Here is an 18,211-nt window from a genome sequence, read left to right on the forward strand (position 1 = left end):
AAAAAGTTACCTGAATCATCAAAAAGCACCAAGTTGGAGAACTTTTTTTTTAAAAGAGTAGATACCAAAATAGCTGTTAGAACCTATAAAACTTTTAAATTGCTGAAGAAAGCAAAAGAAGGCTTAGAATCTGAAAGATAAAAGTTATATTTATAAACATGCTAAAGAATACATTAAAAGAAACAAAAAAGAATGAAGAAAAATACACTGTGTCCTAATTCTATTATACATGAACATCATTTTCATGGGACTCTACAATCCACTTCAACAATATTCAAGTAACAAAATCTCCATCGCTGAAAGAGCTTCAACCCTCCTTTGGAGCTGGCTATTACAGAATTCATCCTGCATACAGGGTATGCATGAAAAACATCCTGGAAACTCAGAATATCTACAAACATGAAACTGTTTCTCCAAATTGCATTTGTCTTGAATTCGGTAGAGTGGGAGTCAACAACACCTTGAAGTTTACCATCATGGGATAGGAGAGCAACTTGAAGTCAAAGGACACTTGGCTATAGTTAATTAATGTGGCTATAGGTAGGTATATTCTATAAGCTTCTCCTCAACGCCACATATCTACTGAGGATTAAAGAGTAGAGGAAATTTTCTAACCAATTCCAAAAATCCATGTAATAAAGGGCAATCACTATAGAGTTTATACATACTCAGTTTTCTTAAAAGCCATAGATTTTATTATAGAAAGGAGAAATAAAATGGCATTAACAGATCAAGCACATGAATTACAAAATAGTGAATTCCTTTACTTTTTTTTTAATTTCTTTTCCTCTTGCTTAACAACCAGTTATATCCATGGACTATAAAATGACATCCATGACAAAAATTTTAGTGTTTTACATATTGTCAAAGAAAGATCAATATCTTTGCCTGAGTATCCCATTAACTTTCACCTAGAGCTATTATTTTTGAACTGTCTATAAAATTTCATTTCAAATAATTTATTAATTACAACAACTGGGAAGAGCAGTGTGAGGACCTGAATACTTCAGTCAAGCAGTGAAGACAACAAACTTCCTTCAAACCTGCTCTCTTGCTGGGATTTTTATATACTAAAATAACCTTTCCCCCTCACTTCTGCAGGGCTACCCAGAAGAGAGTGGCATTTCTCAGCCATCACAAGTCTCAGGTAGAATCTTCTCTGTTCCTCAATATTTGGACAAAGGCCTCTGGACATGAAGCTCATGCCTCTGGTAATTCAGTCTTGTTTTCAATAAAAGAGATCTCCAATACAGGTAAAAGTAGCTGAAAGGCATCCTGAATGTAGGAAGCACTGTTTGATGCCTACAGGGATAAGAAATGAAAAATAAGAAAATAAAAATACTGTAGTCTTTAAAGAGAAAATATAAGACAACAAAAAACAAACTAATTTTTAAAATCTAACTGAATCTGTAGCCTGGCAAATAAGAATACAGACTTAATCATTTCACTGAAGTTAAAAGGAAAAGAATGACCCAGCTCTTAAGATATCAGTTCAGTTCAGTTGTTCAGTCGTGTCCGACTCTTTGCGACCCCATGAATCGCAGCACGCCATGCCTCCCTGTCCATCACCAACTCCCGGAGTTTGCCCAAACCCATGTCCATCGAGTCGGTGATGCCACCCAACCATCTCATCCTCTGTCATCCCCTTCTCCTCCTGCCCTCAATCTTTCCCCAGCATTAGGGTCTTTTCCAATGAGTCAACTCTTCGTATGAGGTGGCCAAAGTATTGGAGTTTCAGCTTCAACATCAGTCCTTCCAATGAACACTTAGGACTGATCTCCTTTAGGATGGACTGGTTGGATCTCCTTGCAGTCCAAGGGACTCTCAAGAGTCTTCTCCATATGATAGCACAAAAAAAGAATGTCACCATATTTGTCCAACTGGTCCATCAAAAATAATAGCCATTCTTTGGCATCTTGCTCAAATTATTCCGCATTCAAAGCTTATTGATTCCTTGAATGAGTGGGTAGATCCTGTCACAAGCATTTTAGTCAATTACTCAAAGAGGATTTCAGAAGGCTATGAATTCTAAATCAACAGAATTTATAGTCCGTTGTGACTGCTCCTCTTCCATGGACTCAGCACAGTTGTGAACATGAGACAGGTGTTCACAAGTACAAACAAAGAATAGTACTTTTAAGGATGATAAAGTATAGATATATATTTCTGTCTAGTACAAGAGACGTATTTATGAAAAGCTATGATTCATTACACCCAGAGTTTACCAGACTTCATTAATATCTGACAAGTTCCGACTTTCCAGAAGAACAGAGTTCATTACATTAAAAAAAAAAAATTATAATTTCAAGGACAAGAGTGTTTCAAATCTGTAAGCAAGATCAACCAACTCAAAAATAGCAGAAGGGTACCCATATCAAGTGAGTTTACCTTTTTTTGATTTATGAACAGCATAAGTTTAAATGGTTATTTAAACTTCAGTGTGACAACTGATGACAAAATTTCCAGCCAAAAGAGACCTCACATTACATCTAGTTAAATCTCTTATTCTGTATATAAACATAACAAGATTGCCAAGAAGGTAAATGTCTGGTCCATGATTATACTGCAAATCAGGGGAGATCCAGGACAGGACTGGGCTCCTGGTTTGCAAGCTTCTTTCATCTATACCACTCTGTCATCTACTAAATCATAAACGCATTTAATTGCTTAAGTGATCAGAATGATTTCCTTGATTATTACAGGAAAATGATTCAGTTAAGGAATGAAAGGCATTCCCTTGTTGGTAATATTAAAAGAATCTAAAACTAAAGAAGTAACAGTCTGGTGGCAAAAATATTTAATTCATATTTAAAACCTAACTGATTATCAAATATATTTTTTTCCATTAGACTTAAATAATATGTTTTAAATAGGTAATCAAACATCTACATTTTTGCACAATAAATTTACAAGATAGAGTTCCTAAAACACAGAATCCAGAAAGCATCCCACATGGAGGGACTATAATCCGTCCATGGATTTAAGCCACCCACCTCCTTAAATCTAATGAACTGAAGAGGGTTATGTAAACAGAGGTACCCTTTTGACAAAATAAAGAAAATTCCTAGGCAAGGAAAGATAAAATGTTTTATTTTTGTTTTGTAACTAATCTCTACATAAACCTTAGCCCTTCAAGTAGCAGTACTAGCCTATTTGTAATTTTCAGCCCTTCATGTTTACCAGCTGGTCTCCAGAAGATGTTTCCTTACTGAAACTTGTCCATTAATTACCAAGGGGTAGTACTAAGTAATGACAGCCTACTGCTTCTTCCTCTGCACTTTACCTGGCATCTTCATCTTTATGCTTTGTAATTAAAGGACAGGAAATATGCATTAAATATACATCATTTTGGTCATATCTGCATCAACACAGCTAAAGTAGTTTAAAAAAGCCAAAAAATAAAAACTTAGAAGTGAAGTGAAAGTCGCTCAGTTGTGTCCGACTCTTTGCGACCCCATGGACTATACAGTCCATGGAATTCTCCAGGCCAGAACTGGAGTGGGTAGCCTTTCCCTTCTCCAGGGGATCGTCCCAACCCAGGGATCAAACCCAGGTCTCCCACATTGCAGGTGGATTCTTTACCAGCTGAGCCACAAGAGAAGCCCCTCCCCCCTCCCAAGAAAAAACATTTAAGAAGAGTTATTAATACACAATGCCCTAGAAGTCAGAGACTTAAAAAATAATAATAATAATTAGTACTACTAACCTCTAGAAATACTGCAGTGATTAATGGATTAAGGACATCAGCCTTTTCCTTAACCTAGAACAAAGGATAATGTGTTAAGGGAGCATAGCATATTAAAAAAAAAAAATAGGCAAAGTATTACCCCACTCTGAAACACACCCATACATAAATATAAGCATAAAAAAGCCTGAATCAGATCAGGAAGGACTTTAAATTTCCTTCTTTCTATCCTTCTGTGATATCCAAATTCAGAGTGTACTCCTTTATAGTTTTTACTGACTTTAAAAAGTATCTTCATTTCAGAAGGGGATAGAAATGGTCTATTTGACCACGAAAACTAGAAAAAAATTTTAAAACAAAATATGAAGATATAAAACATGTGCTCAAAAGACTCAATTGGTTTTTTAAGATACACCATTCGGAAAACATGAAAACAAATACTGCAAATTTAATACTTCATGTATTAGCTAGCACCTCAGAACCAACTTGCTGGGATATGTTTATGAAATACATGGGAAAATTTAGCCTCAGAAGATTAACTTTAGGAAATCCAGAAATTCTTTTAAAAAAAATACTAAGAGGAAAAAAGAAGCTATTTCACAGAATTGTCCCTTACAGGAAAAATCTAAACTCAAAGTGAGAAAAATTAATCTGGGCCATGCTCTTAACTAAATAAATGTAAAGGCCCAGAATAACTTTGCTGCCATACTGACACTTACCACAAGCTGATTTTTTTTAAATTCAGGTATAATTGACATATAACACTATATAAACTGCAGGCATTTTTGCAGATGTACAACATAATGATTGTTATCTGCATACATGGCAAAATGAGGACAGTAAGACCAGTCAACATCTATCACTATACATAAATAATTTTTTTCTTGTGATGAGAACTTTTAAAATCTACTCTCTTAGCAACTTGCAAATATGTAATATGGTACTATTAACCATAGACCTCATGCTGTACATTACATCCCCAAAGCTGTACATTATTTATTCTATAACTGAAAGTTTATACCTTTTGACTCACTTTACCCATGTGGCCCAGCCCCATCACTTGCCTCTGGCAACCACCTATCTGTTCCCTGTATGGATGAGCTTGGTTTACTACAAAGTGATTTTTATTTGTCCATTTAAAACGCCTTTGATTTTATCCCAATTCATAATTACTGATGTCTGAATCATCTTCCTTAGTTCACACACCTTCAGTAAATTTTTACAATTCCTTAAACCAGAACAAAACAAAACAAAAACAAAAACAAAACTTTAGCTTTAACTACAACTCTTCTACTGGCTGGCAACTGCAAAATATGAGAGTTACCATAGTCTAAGTAAGGTGCTGCCTTTAAGACTAGAGTCAAACTTCGGAATTCTTATCTTATCAAAGTCTACATTCTCATCACAGGTCTCAGGAGAGCAGCACAAAATATACTGAAGATTGTATATAAAAGAACAAAAATGAGTTGCAAAATTCAGTCAGATATAAATAAACTGATCCTAAAATTCAGATGTAATTGCACAGGGCCCAAGACAGACAAAAAAAGTCTTAGAAAAGAATAACAAAGTTGGAAAACTTATACTGCTTGATTTCAAAACCTCCTACAAAGCTACAGTAATCTATGGCATTGGCATAAAGATACACACAGATCAGTGCAACAGAAATAAGAGTCCAGAAAGAAATCCACATGTCTACAGTCAGTTGATATGACAAAAAGGGCAAAAAAGGAGAATTTTTCAACAAACGGTGCTGGGAATACTGGATATCCACACGCTAAAAAAATAAAGTTGGGCCCCTACCTCACATTCCACACAAAAAAAATGGGTAACAGACATAAACATAAGAGCTGCAACATAAAAGTCTTAGGAAAAAAACATGAATAAATCTTCATAATCTTGGGTGAGGCAATGACTCTTTAGATACGATACCAAAAGAACAAGTGATAAAAGAGAATACTGACAATTTGGACTCTATCACTATTCACTATCAAGAAAGTGAAAGGATACCCCATGGACTGGAAGAAAACATGTGCATATCATATATTTGGTAAGGAACTTCTATCTAGAAAAACTAAAGAACTTCTATAACTCAGTGTTGTTGTTCAGTTGCTCAGTTATGTCTGACTCTTTGCAACCCATGGACGGCAGCACATCAGGCTTCCCTGTCCTTCCTTCACCATCTCCTTCTGTCATGTCTGACTCTTTACAACCCCATGAACTGTAGCCCGTCAGACTCCTCTGTCTGTGGGATTCTCCATGCAAGAATACTGGAGTGGGTTGCCATTCCTTTCTCCAGGGGATCTTCCCAATCCAGGGATCAAACCCAGGTCTCCTGCACTGCAGGCAGATTCTTTACCGTCTGAGCTACAGGGAAGCCCCTTATAACTCAATAATAAATCGTAAATAATAAAAGACAAATAATTAAAATCAGAATAAATAAGAAATAATAAACATCCCAATTTAGAAACTAACAATAAAAAGATAACCTTAAAAATAGGCAAAGGACTCGAAACGACATTTAACAAAGACATACAAATTGCTAACAAGCACATGAAAAGATGCTCAACGTAATTAGCCAACAGGGAAATGCAAAAAAAAAAAAAACCATAATGAGATAATACTTCATACCTACTAGCTCAGGTAAAATTTTTAAAAACAAAACAGACAACAGCTAGTGTCAACAAGGACATGGAGAAACTGGAACCCTCATACATTGCTGGCAGGAGTGTAAAATGGTGCAACTACTTTGGAAAACGGTCTGACAGTTCCTTAATGGTCTGTATTACCCACATGACCCAGAAATTCCACTCCTAACTATCCACCCAGGAGAAATAAAAACATATAAGCATGTTTATAGTAACAACATTCATCACAACCAAAAAGCATAGACAATCTGAATGTCTATCAACTGATAAACAGATAAATAAGGTATATCCATACAATAGAGTATTATTTTGTAATAAAAAGGAAATACTGATACAATGTGGATGAACCTCAAAAACATTAGGCTAAGTGAAAGAAGGGCTTCCCAGGTGACTCAGTGGTAAAGAATCTGCCTGTCAGGCAGGAGACGCAGGTTTGATTTCTGGGTTAGGAAGATCCCCTGGAGAAGGAAATGGTAACCCACACCAGTATTCTTGCCTGAGAAATTCCATGGACACAGGAGCCTGGTGGGGTACAGTCCATGAGGTCGCAGAGTCAGATACGACTTAGCAACTAAACCACTACAAACAAGTCAAAGAAACCAGATACAAAATACTACAATACTGAATGATCCCATTTGTAGTAAATGCCCAATCTATAGACAGAATGGCCAATCTATAGACAGAAATGGCCAATCTATAGACAGAAAATATATTAGTGTTGCTTAAGGTTAGAAGAATACAGAGGGGAGGGGAATAGTAAGTGACTGCTAATGGTGTGAGGTTTTCTGAGAGGTGATGAAAAAGATCTAAAATTAGATTATGGTGATGGCCACAGAGCTGTGTAAATATATTAAAAATCACTAAAATGTACACTTAAATAGGCAAATTTTTAAGATATGTAAACTATATCTTAATAAAACTATTCTAAAAACAAAACAAAACAGACATTAGCCCAATAAAAGTCATGAATTCTTACCCCAGCAGTTGTTAGGCAGGTGGTGAACTCTTTAGACAGACAGGACAATTCTTTACACAACAAAACCGTCATCCTAGAAAAGAAGGGAAAAGAGGAGGGTTCTTTTCTGTTTTATTATTTTCTCTCTTTTTTAAAAAATAAAGCTACTATCAGAAAAAAAAAAAACATGCCTGATACTAAATGTGAAAGAAGGCAGCTTTTAAAGCAAGTATTTGGGGGCCCATGCTACAGGAAGAGAAGGTTTAGTCCTTAGAGAAATATTTTTCTACAAAATACTATGCCTTCAAATTAAATCAAAGGAAATAAATAAGATACATTTTAAGGATACAAGGTAGTACTTGAAAGATCCTACTTTTCATTTAGAAAAATAGTTAAATATTTATTCATTCATTGAACACATACTGAAAGGCTTCTATGTGCCAGGTACTCCTGATATATTAGTAAACAAGCAAAGTACCAGTTTTCATGAACTCTAACTTACTTGCTGATTAAGAGGCAGACTATAAATATAAAAAGAGATGGGTATTTGTATATGTTTATAGTTATGTATGTATACATTTATACACAGACACATAAACATATAGATATATTTATATATATAATATGCACTAGATGGTGATATGAGCTAAGAAAATAAAGCAAGTAAAGAATTCAAAAATGTATCAGGAAAAGGCAAATCAAAACCACAATAAGACAGTAACGTTATACTGAGTAAAATAAGTCAGATACAGAAAGACAAATATGGTATTGCTTATACGTGGAATCTTAAAAAAAGGGGGTACAAATGAACTTATTTACAAAACAGAAGTAGAGTCATGGATGTAGGAAACAAACTTATGGTTACCAGGGAGGGGAGGGATAAACTGGAATACTGGGACTGATGTATACACACTACTATATATAAAATACATAACTATAACAACCTGCTATATATAGATAGCACAAGAAACTCTACTCAGTACTCTGTAATGGCCTACATGGGAAAACAATCTTAAAAAAAAAAAAGTGGATATATGTACAACTGATTCAATTTGCTGTACACCTTAAACTAGTACAACATTATAAATCAACTACACTCCAATGAGAGTTTTTTTAATTTTTAAAAATTTAAAATTTTTAAAAAAAACCACAATGAGATATCACCTCATATCTGTCAGAATGGCTGTCATCAAAAAAAACACAAATAACAAATGTTAGCAACAATGTGGAAAAAGTGGTACCCTTGTAACTGATGGTGGGAACGTAAATTGGTGCAGCCACTGTGGGAATAGTATAGTTTTCTCAAAAAACTAAAAATCGCACTACTATATGACCCAACAATTCCATTCCTGAGTATATATCCAAAAAAGAAAAAACACTAACTCAAAAAGATACATGTACTCCAATGTTCATAACAGTATTATTCACAATTGCCAAGATATGGAAGTAACCTAAGTGTCTATCAACAGATGAATGGATAAAGATGCAGTATATATACACAATGGAATACTACTTGGCCATAAAAAGAATGAAATTCTGCCATTCGCAGCAACATGGATGGACTAGGAGGGCATAAGTCAGATAAAGACAAATACTGTATGATATCACTTATATATGGAATAAAAAAATACAACAAACTAATGAATATAATAAACAAGAGGCAGACTCACATATATGGAGAACATAGTGGTTACCAGTCGTGAGAGGGAGGGAGGGGCAATATGTAGGTGGGGGAGTGGGAAGTACAAACTATTGGGTGTTAAGACAGGCTCAGGGATGTACTGTACAACATAGGTAATAAAGCCAATATTCTGTAGTAACTGTGAATCTTTATTTTTTTAAAGGTAATCTTTAAAAACTATATAAAACTTTTTTTAAATTAAAAAAATTGAAAAACAAAACAAAATGGGCTTCTTTGGTGGTCTAGTGGTTAAGAATCCACCTGCCAAAGTATGGGTCACAGGTTTAATCCCTGGTCCAGGAAGATCCCACATGCTGTAGAGTCACTAAACCTGTGAACCACAACTACTGAAGACCAGGCGCCTAGAGCCTGTGATCTGCAACAAAAGAAGCCACTGTAATGAGAAGACTGCACATCGCACTGAAGAGTAGCCCTCACTTGCCGCAAGTAGAGAAAGCCTGTATGCAGCAATGAAGACTCACTGCAGCCAAAAATAAAATAAAGCAAATAAATATCTTAATAAATAAATAAATATAAATCCAAACCTTGAGGAAGTTAAACTGATCTATGTGATACTGAAAAAGTTCGAGGGCAAAAAAGAATGAAAAAATGGTTGAAGATAGCATTTTAGATTGGAGGTGAAAAAAGGAACCTCTTAGAAGTGAAAGTTGAACTCAGTGAGGGAAAAAGCCATGACTGGAAAAGCATTCCAAGCAGTGGAAATAGCTACTCTCCCAAAGAACAGGATGCGTAGGTTTGTGAATCCCTCAACCTAAGGATGGGACTTCCTTGGCGGCTCAGACGGTAAAGCGTCTCTGCCTGTAATGCAAGAGAGCTGGGTTCGACCCCCAGGTTGGGAAGATCCTCTGGAGAAGGAAATGGCAACCCACTCCAGAACTCTTGCCTGCACAATTCCATGGACAGAGGAGCCTGGTAGGCTACCGTCCATGGGATAGCAAAGAGTCGCACATGACTGAGCAACTTCACTTCTCATCCTAAGGATATTTAAAACAAGACTAGGCCCCCTCCTTATGGGATGTTGTAGAGGGGCAGCAAAACTGTAGTGAAGAAGAGGCCCAGAGACCATCAACAGTCTCTTCTAATCCTAACACACTAGATACTCCCATTCACGTTTTTTTTCCCAATGAAAATTCTCATTATTTAATTAGAAGATTTAGTTAGAAAACAGTAGCGTTTTTGTTTTTTCTCTCCTGTGACTGTAGAAAACAGTAGAGTTTTTTTTTCCTCCTGTGACTACATTCTATTATTTTTAAAATTTTTGTTCAAAATCAGTGATATAGCAAAAACAAAGAAAAAAAGGGTTTGAAACTTAGACCTGGGTTTAAATCCCAGTCTGCAAAACTTGGCAATTTACTTAACTTCTCTTAAGTCTGTGTTTCCTCATTTTTAAAGCTAGACTGACCACTTATCTTAAAGTTTGTTTTAAAGATTACAAATGATACATTTACATGTGTCCCTTAGCATGGTACCTGGCATATAGATAGCACTAAAAACCTAGCAACTGTTATTAAGAATTCAGGTGGACTTCCCTGGTGGCTCAGTGGATAAGAATCCACCTGCCAGTGCAGAGGACATGGGCTTGATCTCTGTTCTGGGAGGATTACACCTGCCACGGAGCAACTAAAGCCTGTGTGCCGTAACTACTGAGCCCGCCTGCCCTAGAGCCCATTCTCTGTAACAAGAGAAGCCACCACAGTGAGAAGCCCGTGCATAATCAAGAGAAGCCCCTGCTCACTGAAACTAGAGAGAGTCGATGCACAGCAACGAAGACTCAGCACAACCAAAAATAAATAAATAATTTTTTAAAAAAAAGAAAAAGAATTGAGGTTCTCAGAACTATTTTCTGTTTTCACTTATGCACAATTCTATCCCAATTAAGGCCAATAATCTGAAAAAAAAAGTAGTTTTCAGAGTATGAGTTGGTTAATTAAAAAAGGTAAATTTCTAATGCAGATTTAAGGCTCAATGAAAATAAACAAAATCCAAAATAAACCTCAAAGATGTGAATGGTGTAACGTGAATAACATCTTATTGAGAGGCAAGTTTCTAAAACTTTGGAAAGAAAACTGAGAAAACTCTTAACAGCAATATGCATCATTTTAGAGGGACACTTATCACACTTACTGGCAAAGGGCTCTGCTCCTTTCTATGCTTGTTACTTCTTGTTTCCGGCCATGTAGAACCAGAGCCGCTGTTTTGTGAAAAAGTTCAATTGAGCAGGCAGTCAGTTCTGCTAGGCTCCGGATTGCAAATGCATGGATGTCCTGGATGGAAAAACAAAACAAAGCATAACAAGCCCGAGCACTTGGCTTTTTTTATACAAGAGGAAATGACACCACCTTGCTTCTCCCATACTGAAGTATTCAGTACCTTGAAAGCAACAAAGACTAATACTTGCCCTTCAATAAACCTCCTCTTCTGCTAGAGTTGTTATATAATTTTATAACTGGGCTCACAGACGTAAAAAGGAGGCTCCCCTGAAGTGTGACCATGTGACCAAGTTTTAGCCAAACGATTAGAATAAAAAGTGTCAGATGTTAGCTTCTGGGAACCTTCTCATGACACCACACACATGCACTCTATCTCTTTTTCGTCACTCTTTGCATCCTGTAGTTTGGAACTAAGATGCTGGGATCTTGGATCTCAGAGTAGAAATTATGGATAGCAGTACAACAAAACAGAAAGTGCTTAGGGCCCTCTCTTGCGATACTCACATCTCAAATTAAAAAAAAAAAAAAAAGCCTTAGCTGTTTTCATTTTACCTCTATTGAATTATTAACGATCTGCTCAGTGTTTTCTGCTTCCAACTGTTTTTCTCCTTCTTCCTTCTCTTCCAACGGTTTGGCCAGAGAAGTCCTGATCCACTCACAGGCTGTATTTCTTGCCTAAATAAGAAAAAGATTACAGTCAGCCCTCTATATCCACAGACTCCATATCTTCAGAGTCAATCAACCATGGACATTTTTCAGAAAAACAAAAATCCAGGAAGTTCCAAAAAGCAAAACCTGAGTTTGCCAAATGCTGGCAACTTCAACAACATTTATATTGCATTTACAACTATATACACACCATTTATACTGTATTAGGTATTATAAATAATCAAGAGATGATTTAACATATGCAGAGTACATCATGAGAAATGCTGGGCTAGAAGAAACACAAGCTGGAATCAAGACTGCCGGGAGAAATATCAGTAACCTCAGATATGCAGATGACACTACCCTTATGGCAGAAAGTGAGGAAGAACTAAAGAGCCTCGTGATGAAAGTGAAAGAGGAGAGTGAAAAAGTTGGCTTAAAGCTCAACATTCAGAAAACTAAGATCATGGCATCTGGTCCCATCACTTCATGGGAAATAGGTGGGGAAACAGTAGAAACAGTGTCAGACTTTATTTTTGGGGGCTCTAAAATCACTGCTGATGGTGATTGCAGCCATGAAATTAAAAGACGCCTTGGAAGGAAGGTTATGGCCAACCTAGATAGCATATTTAAAAGCAGAGACATTACTTTGCCAACAAAAGTCCATCTAGTCAAGGCTATAGTTTTTCCAGTGGTCGTATATGGATGTGAGAGTTGGACGGTGAAGAAAGCTGAGCACCACAGAATTGATGCTTTTGAACTGTGGTGTTGGAGAAGACTCTTGAGAGTCCCTTGGACTGCAAGGAGATCCAACCAGTCCATCCTAAAGGAGATCAATCCTGGGTGTTCATTGGAAGGACTGATGTTGAAGCTGAAACTCCAATACTTTGGCCACCTCATGCGAAGAGTTGACTCATTGGAAAAGACCCTAATGCTGGGTAGGATTGGGGGCGGGAGGAGAAGGGGACGACAGAGGATGAGATGGTTGGATGGCATCACTGACTCGATGGACATGGGTTTGGGTAGACTCCGGGAGTTGGTGATGGACAGAGAGGCCTGGTGTGCTGCAATTCATGGGGTCGCAAAGAGTCAGACACGACTGAGCAACTGAACCGAACTGAACTGAGAGGATGTACAAATGGCACCCCACTCCAGTACTCTTGCCTGGAAAATCTCATGAACGGGGGATTTTCCGTCCATGGGGTCGCTAAGAGTCAGACATGACTGAGCGACTTCACTTTCACTTTTCACTTTCATGCATTGGAGAAGGAAATGGCAACCCACTCCAGTGTTCTTGCCTGGAGAATCCCAGGGACGGGGGAGCCTGGTGGGCTTCCGTCTATGGGGTCGCACAGGGTCGGACACGACTGAAGTGACTTAGCAGTAGCAGCAGAGGATGTACATAGGTTATATGCAAATATTACATCATTTTGTATCGGGGAATTGAGCATCCCTGAATTTTGGTATCAACAGGGGTCCCTGGAAGCAGGATACTTCTGAGGCTGTCAAGGGATGGCTGTATAGTCCATCAGCAATTTAATTCAGCTCACCAAGATTACTGTGCCTCCACCAGGAACATTTTAGCACAAGATGGAAGTCAGCGCTCTTGTTCTTACCCGAACATACCACTGAACTTCTCAGTGCTGAACTTACCAGATCTCTATAAAGCACTTAACATTTATGACCACTCATTCCCTCTTGAATTCCCTAATCCTTTGGCTTTTTTTAAACTGAGGTGTAACTTACATAAAGTGCACAAATTTTCAGAGTATGACAGGTTACATGTGTACACATTTATTTATGTTTATGTGACCCAGATCAAGATACAGAACATTCCCATCCCTCTAGAAAGTCCCCCATATCCCTTCCTAGTCAGTACTGCTCAAACCAAATAGCAGTCATGGCTCTCTACTTCTTTCACCCTACTCCCTTCTTTCTCCATCAATCCTAACTTAGTAATTTTAACTATTCCCTATCTGCTGCTGACTCCCGAATCCTGATCTCCAGCACTAACTTCTCCTGAAAACAACATATTCCATCTCCTTGCTTGACATACATATCAGGATATCCTATAGGTATCTGTATCATGTATAACATGGACAAAATTTAATTAAATTTGTCATCTTTCTCTCTCTACCCCTAATTTTTTCATCTTCTCTTATTCCCTTGAGCTTTAGAAGAACCACCAGTCATCCAAGCCAAAATACCTGAGCCATCCTAGATTCTTCCTTTCCACACACCAACATGGTCTGATTTTAGCCTAGGCACTTCTCCAGTTTGCTCCTCTTCTTCCTCTCTGTTACCACCACAGGAGTTCAAATATACTTTACGGCAATAGCACTCTGGTCTCCCTGCTTCCAATTTGGCTCATCTTAAAATCCATCTTCCATAATGGTACCAGTGATCTATCTAAGCCCATAGCTGATTTCTCCGCTTCTCTTCAATGGCTCCTCATCAACTAGATCATGCTCTTTGACATGATCTAAAAAGTGCCCATGATCTAGTCTACCTACCTCTCCAGCTTCTCTCACCACTTTCCACTTTATGAACCGATAATAATGACTGATAATGTGCCTGTTCTTTCATGTTATTCCCTTAGTACAAAGTGTCTTTCCCATTTTTTCCCCTTAGATCAAGGCAACTCAATTTTCTTTCAATTCTCCATCCAAACACTGTCTGCTCCAAGTAACTTTCAAAGACATCCCAGGAGACTGGGCACCTCAACAACCCTTTTATGTATGCCTACAGTCCCCTACATATCCTTTCAACTTGTTGTTTGGTTGCTAGGTTGTGTCTGACTCTTTTGCAACCCATGGACTGTAGCCCACCAGGCTCCTAAGTCCATGGCATTTCCCAGGCAAGAATACTGGAGTGGATTGCCATTTCCTTTCCCAAGGGATCTTCCCAACCCAGTGACTGAACCCAGGTCTCCTTGCATTGGAAGGCAGAGTCTTTACCATTGAGCCACCAGGGAAGCCCCAGCTTTCTAGTTTCTTGAGCTAATAAATATGCCTTTCTCTTAATCCAGTCTGACTTAAGTTTCTCTCATTTGCAACTGAGAGTCCAGGTTTCTAAGGAAACATTTACTGTCATTAAGTGAGTTAACCCACTTAAGTGACTTTATATAGACAGAACGTGTTCAGAGTTGTAACCAAGCAATAGGAATCCAAAGAAGACCTTGAGAGTCATTCAAACTGAAAACTGAGAGAATCACAGACATAGTATCAGGGCTGAGCCTTTAAGGATCAATACGTGGTGCTATACCCAAGGGTCCACATGAATGAGCTAGAGCAGAATCTGTGTACTCGACATTCACTTCAAGGTTCTTTCCCCTGGAATACAGGGCCTCCCAAAAGTCCCTCAGGTATAATCTGGCTCTGATTTATAACTTTCCTACTACTTATGCATTAACCTTTGAAATTAAAAAATAAATAAATTAACTAAATAAAGGTTTGGAAGCAAGAAAACACAAGGTGTACTGAGAAAACTGTGAGATAACTGGTAAGACCAGATAATAGGGTACATTCATTCATTTGTTACAAATATGTAGCACATACTGTCCTAGATGCTGGGAATATAGTGACTAATACAAACTATGGTCCTGATATTTATTCTACTACCAAACGACAATTAACAAGCAAACATGTAAATGTGTGAAGAAAATAAAATGGAGTGCTAAAGAGTGTAGAGTGGGTGAGCAGAAAGCAGATTCCATTTGGGTGGGCAGGAAATCTCTGAGGAGCAATATTTGAGCTGAATTCTGAAATGTGAGAGGTATTAGCCATATAAAACATTTAGACAATGAGTGACATAAGCAGAGGGAAACCAGATTGGTATATTCAAGGAACAGAACCAAGGCCAATATGGGGGAAATGTGATAAAAGATGAGGTTGGGGAGGTGAAATTTATATAGAAGAGAATAGTGAGAGATGAGGCTGTTAAGAATTCTGAAATAAGAATTCTAACAGTTGACGAATAGCCTAAATATATGTGAAAGTCTCTACAATCTCTTTGAGGAGATAAAATGAGAGAAAAAACAGACACTGATTTATGTGAGATGGAAAAAAGAAAAATAGAGATAAGGCCATACAAAACAGAAAGAAAACTGATACTATAAATTTAACATACTTAAGAGTCATTTTAGTAGGCATAATACATACTTAAATTAACCTCTCTAGTAATAAATACATTAAGTGACGTTACTACAGTCTATTGTACCAACTCAATGTAATTTATCATCCTTTTCAAAAAAATACCAATGGTAGCCACCCTCCACACCCAAATCAGTCCAGAACGTTCCACTGATGAGATCTAGAATCATTAGGGCTTGTTGCTGTTGTCAGTTGCTCAGTTGTGTCTGACTCTTTGCAACCCCATGGACTGTAGCCCATAGCCTGTCAGGCTCTCCTGTCCATGGAATTCTCCAGGCAAGGGTACTGGAGTTTGCAGCCACTCCCTTCTCCAGGGGATCTTCCTGACCCAGGGATCGAACCCAGGTCTCCGGCATTGCAGGAAGATTCCTTACCATCTGAGCCTCTAGGTTCATGCTTAGTCATGTCCACCTCGTTGAGACCCCATGGACTGTAGACCACTAGGCTCCTCTGTCTGTGGGATTTTTCAGGCAAGAATACTGGAGTGGGTTGCCATTTCCTCCTCCAGTGGCTCTTCCCGACCCAGTGATATAACCTGCATCTCCTGCACTGCAGGCAGATTATTTGCCCACTGAGCCATTGGGGAAGACTTACAAATTAAAAGGCACCTTTGAGCCTAGCTTCTGCAACAGCTTATTTATTTATTTATTTTGCTGAAAAAAAGTGAGGCCTGAAGAAGGAATGGGATTTGCCCACATCACATGGGAGGGTCAGAATAAGAATCAGAATTGTGCTCTCAGATTTTTACTTCATTGCTTTTCCTCTGCATCATACAGACTCTCATATAAATTCCTGGAAATAATCAGGCCCTTATCCTTAATCATTGTATACCTTAAGTCTCAAAACCCAAAACATAAACAATATGAAAACTGCTTTCAGAGACTGACTAGGACTAAATAACTTATTATTATAATCTCTTTGAGCAGAGAAACTATGTCTCTTTCATTACTTTTTCCCTAGCACCTAGCAAAATAAAGGTTTATTGTAAACATATATTTATTGAACATCTAAATGTATAACACACTGAGATAGCTTCTTCAGGACCATAAGCAATGTATTATTTACTATGGGCCAGGCACTTTTAAGAGCTCTGTGTGTATTAACACATTAAATCTTTACAGGAACCCTACATTATCCCGGCTTCACAGACAGAGAAGCTGAGGCACAGAGAGGTTGAGCAACTTGTTTAAGACTGCACAGAAAGTAAGATGGTAGAGCTAGGATTTTAAGAACAATAAAGCATATCACAGATCCAGCCTTGAAGAAATTTAACTGTTAGAGTGGGAGGTAAGATACACACATTTAAAAACAAATAAGAACCAATGATAATTTTATGAAGTACATCTGCACAGTTAAGTGAATAAAGTGCTACATGGAGTATACATATAGTATGTATACTTTTATATAAGGAGATAAGAAAATATATCTGTTATCTAAAAAAGAAACATAAGAAGGACATGCTAGAAAACAAGAAAGTGAAAAATATAAAAGGATTATGGAGTAGATAGGAATTGGGAGGGAGTGACACTTCTGTGTATATTTTTTTGAAGTTTTGACTTGAAAACATGTTAATACGCTACATATTCAAAGATGAAATTAAATTAACAAGAGGAGAAAGTAAATAAATCATAAATTTTTTTGTAGATTGGTTTTATAGTAGTATGGGCAAGCATACATTTCAAATGCAATACAGGATAGAGGAAAGTAGAAAATGTGGTAATGTTACTGGGAGACAGAGTTTTTACTGTGAAAGAGACAAATGTAAAATGGGGAGAGGCAAGGAAGAACCCACAAAAATGGACTGAAACTGGGGTGATTGGTATGAACTCATGATCTCTAAAATAAGTATATGAGTATACACATTTATACACACACATACACTTATGCATATACACAGGGTGGTGCACATGTGTGTAGTTAAATACACTTCCTAGCTCTGCAGCTTCCCAGGTGGCACTACTGGTAGAACTTGCCTGCCAATGCAAGAGACATAAGAGTCATGGGCTCGATCCCTAGGTTGGGAAGATCCCCTAGAGGAGAGCATGGCAATCCCCTCCAGTATTCTTGCCTGGAAAATCCCATGGATGAGGAGCCTGGTGGGCTACAGTCCATAGGGTCACAAAGAGCTGGTTGCGACTGAAGCAACTTAACACACACACACAGCTCTGCCAACAAGCCTAGAAGCAAAGACACCACAAGCAATGAGCACATCTAG

General features: G+C 37.7%; 1 protein-coding gene across 11 annotated transcripts in view; it reads right to left on the reverse strand.

Moving 5' to 3' along the window:
• Positions 1-672: 672 nt before the first annotated feature.
• FAM114A2 (family with sequence similarity 114 member A2) overlaps positions 673-18,211 on the reverse strand; it is a 36,337-nt gene continuing 18,798 nt past the window's right edge. For 8 of the 11 annotated variants that reach the window (XM_081496000.1, XM_081496008.1, XM_081495999.1 and 5 more), the window contains exons 10-14: positions 11,750-11,872; positions 11,112-11,251; positions 7,307-7,379; positions 3,707-3,760; positions 673-1,302 (exon numbers count right to left, since the gene is read on the reverse strand). In XM_081496000.1, coding sequence (XP_081352126.1) covers positions 1,201-1,302; positions 3,707-3,760; positions 7,307-7,379; positions 11,112-11,251; positions 11,750-11,872 — 492 coding nt within the window. In that variant the 3' untranslated portion in view covers positions 673-1,200. Of the gene's footprint in view, positions 1,303-3,702; positions 3,761-7,306; positions 7,380-11,111; positions 11,252-11,749; positions 11,873-18,211 lie in introns of all 11 variants that reach the window. The other 3 variants (XM_081496003.1, XM_081496005.1, XM_081496006.1) reach the window with 1 other exon arrangement.

This window comes from Giraffa tippelskirchi, chromosome 6, assembly GCF_054371585.1.
Source record: "Giraffa tippelskirchi isolate mGirTip1 chromosome 6, T2T-mGirTip1v1.2.pri, whole genome shotgun sequence".
In the NCBI taxonomy this organism is placed as follows: domain Eukaryota; kingdom Metazoa; phylum Chordata; class Mammalia; order Artiodactyla; family Giraffidae; genus Giraffa; species Giraffa tippelskirchi.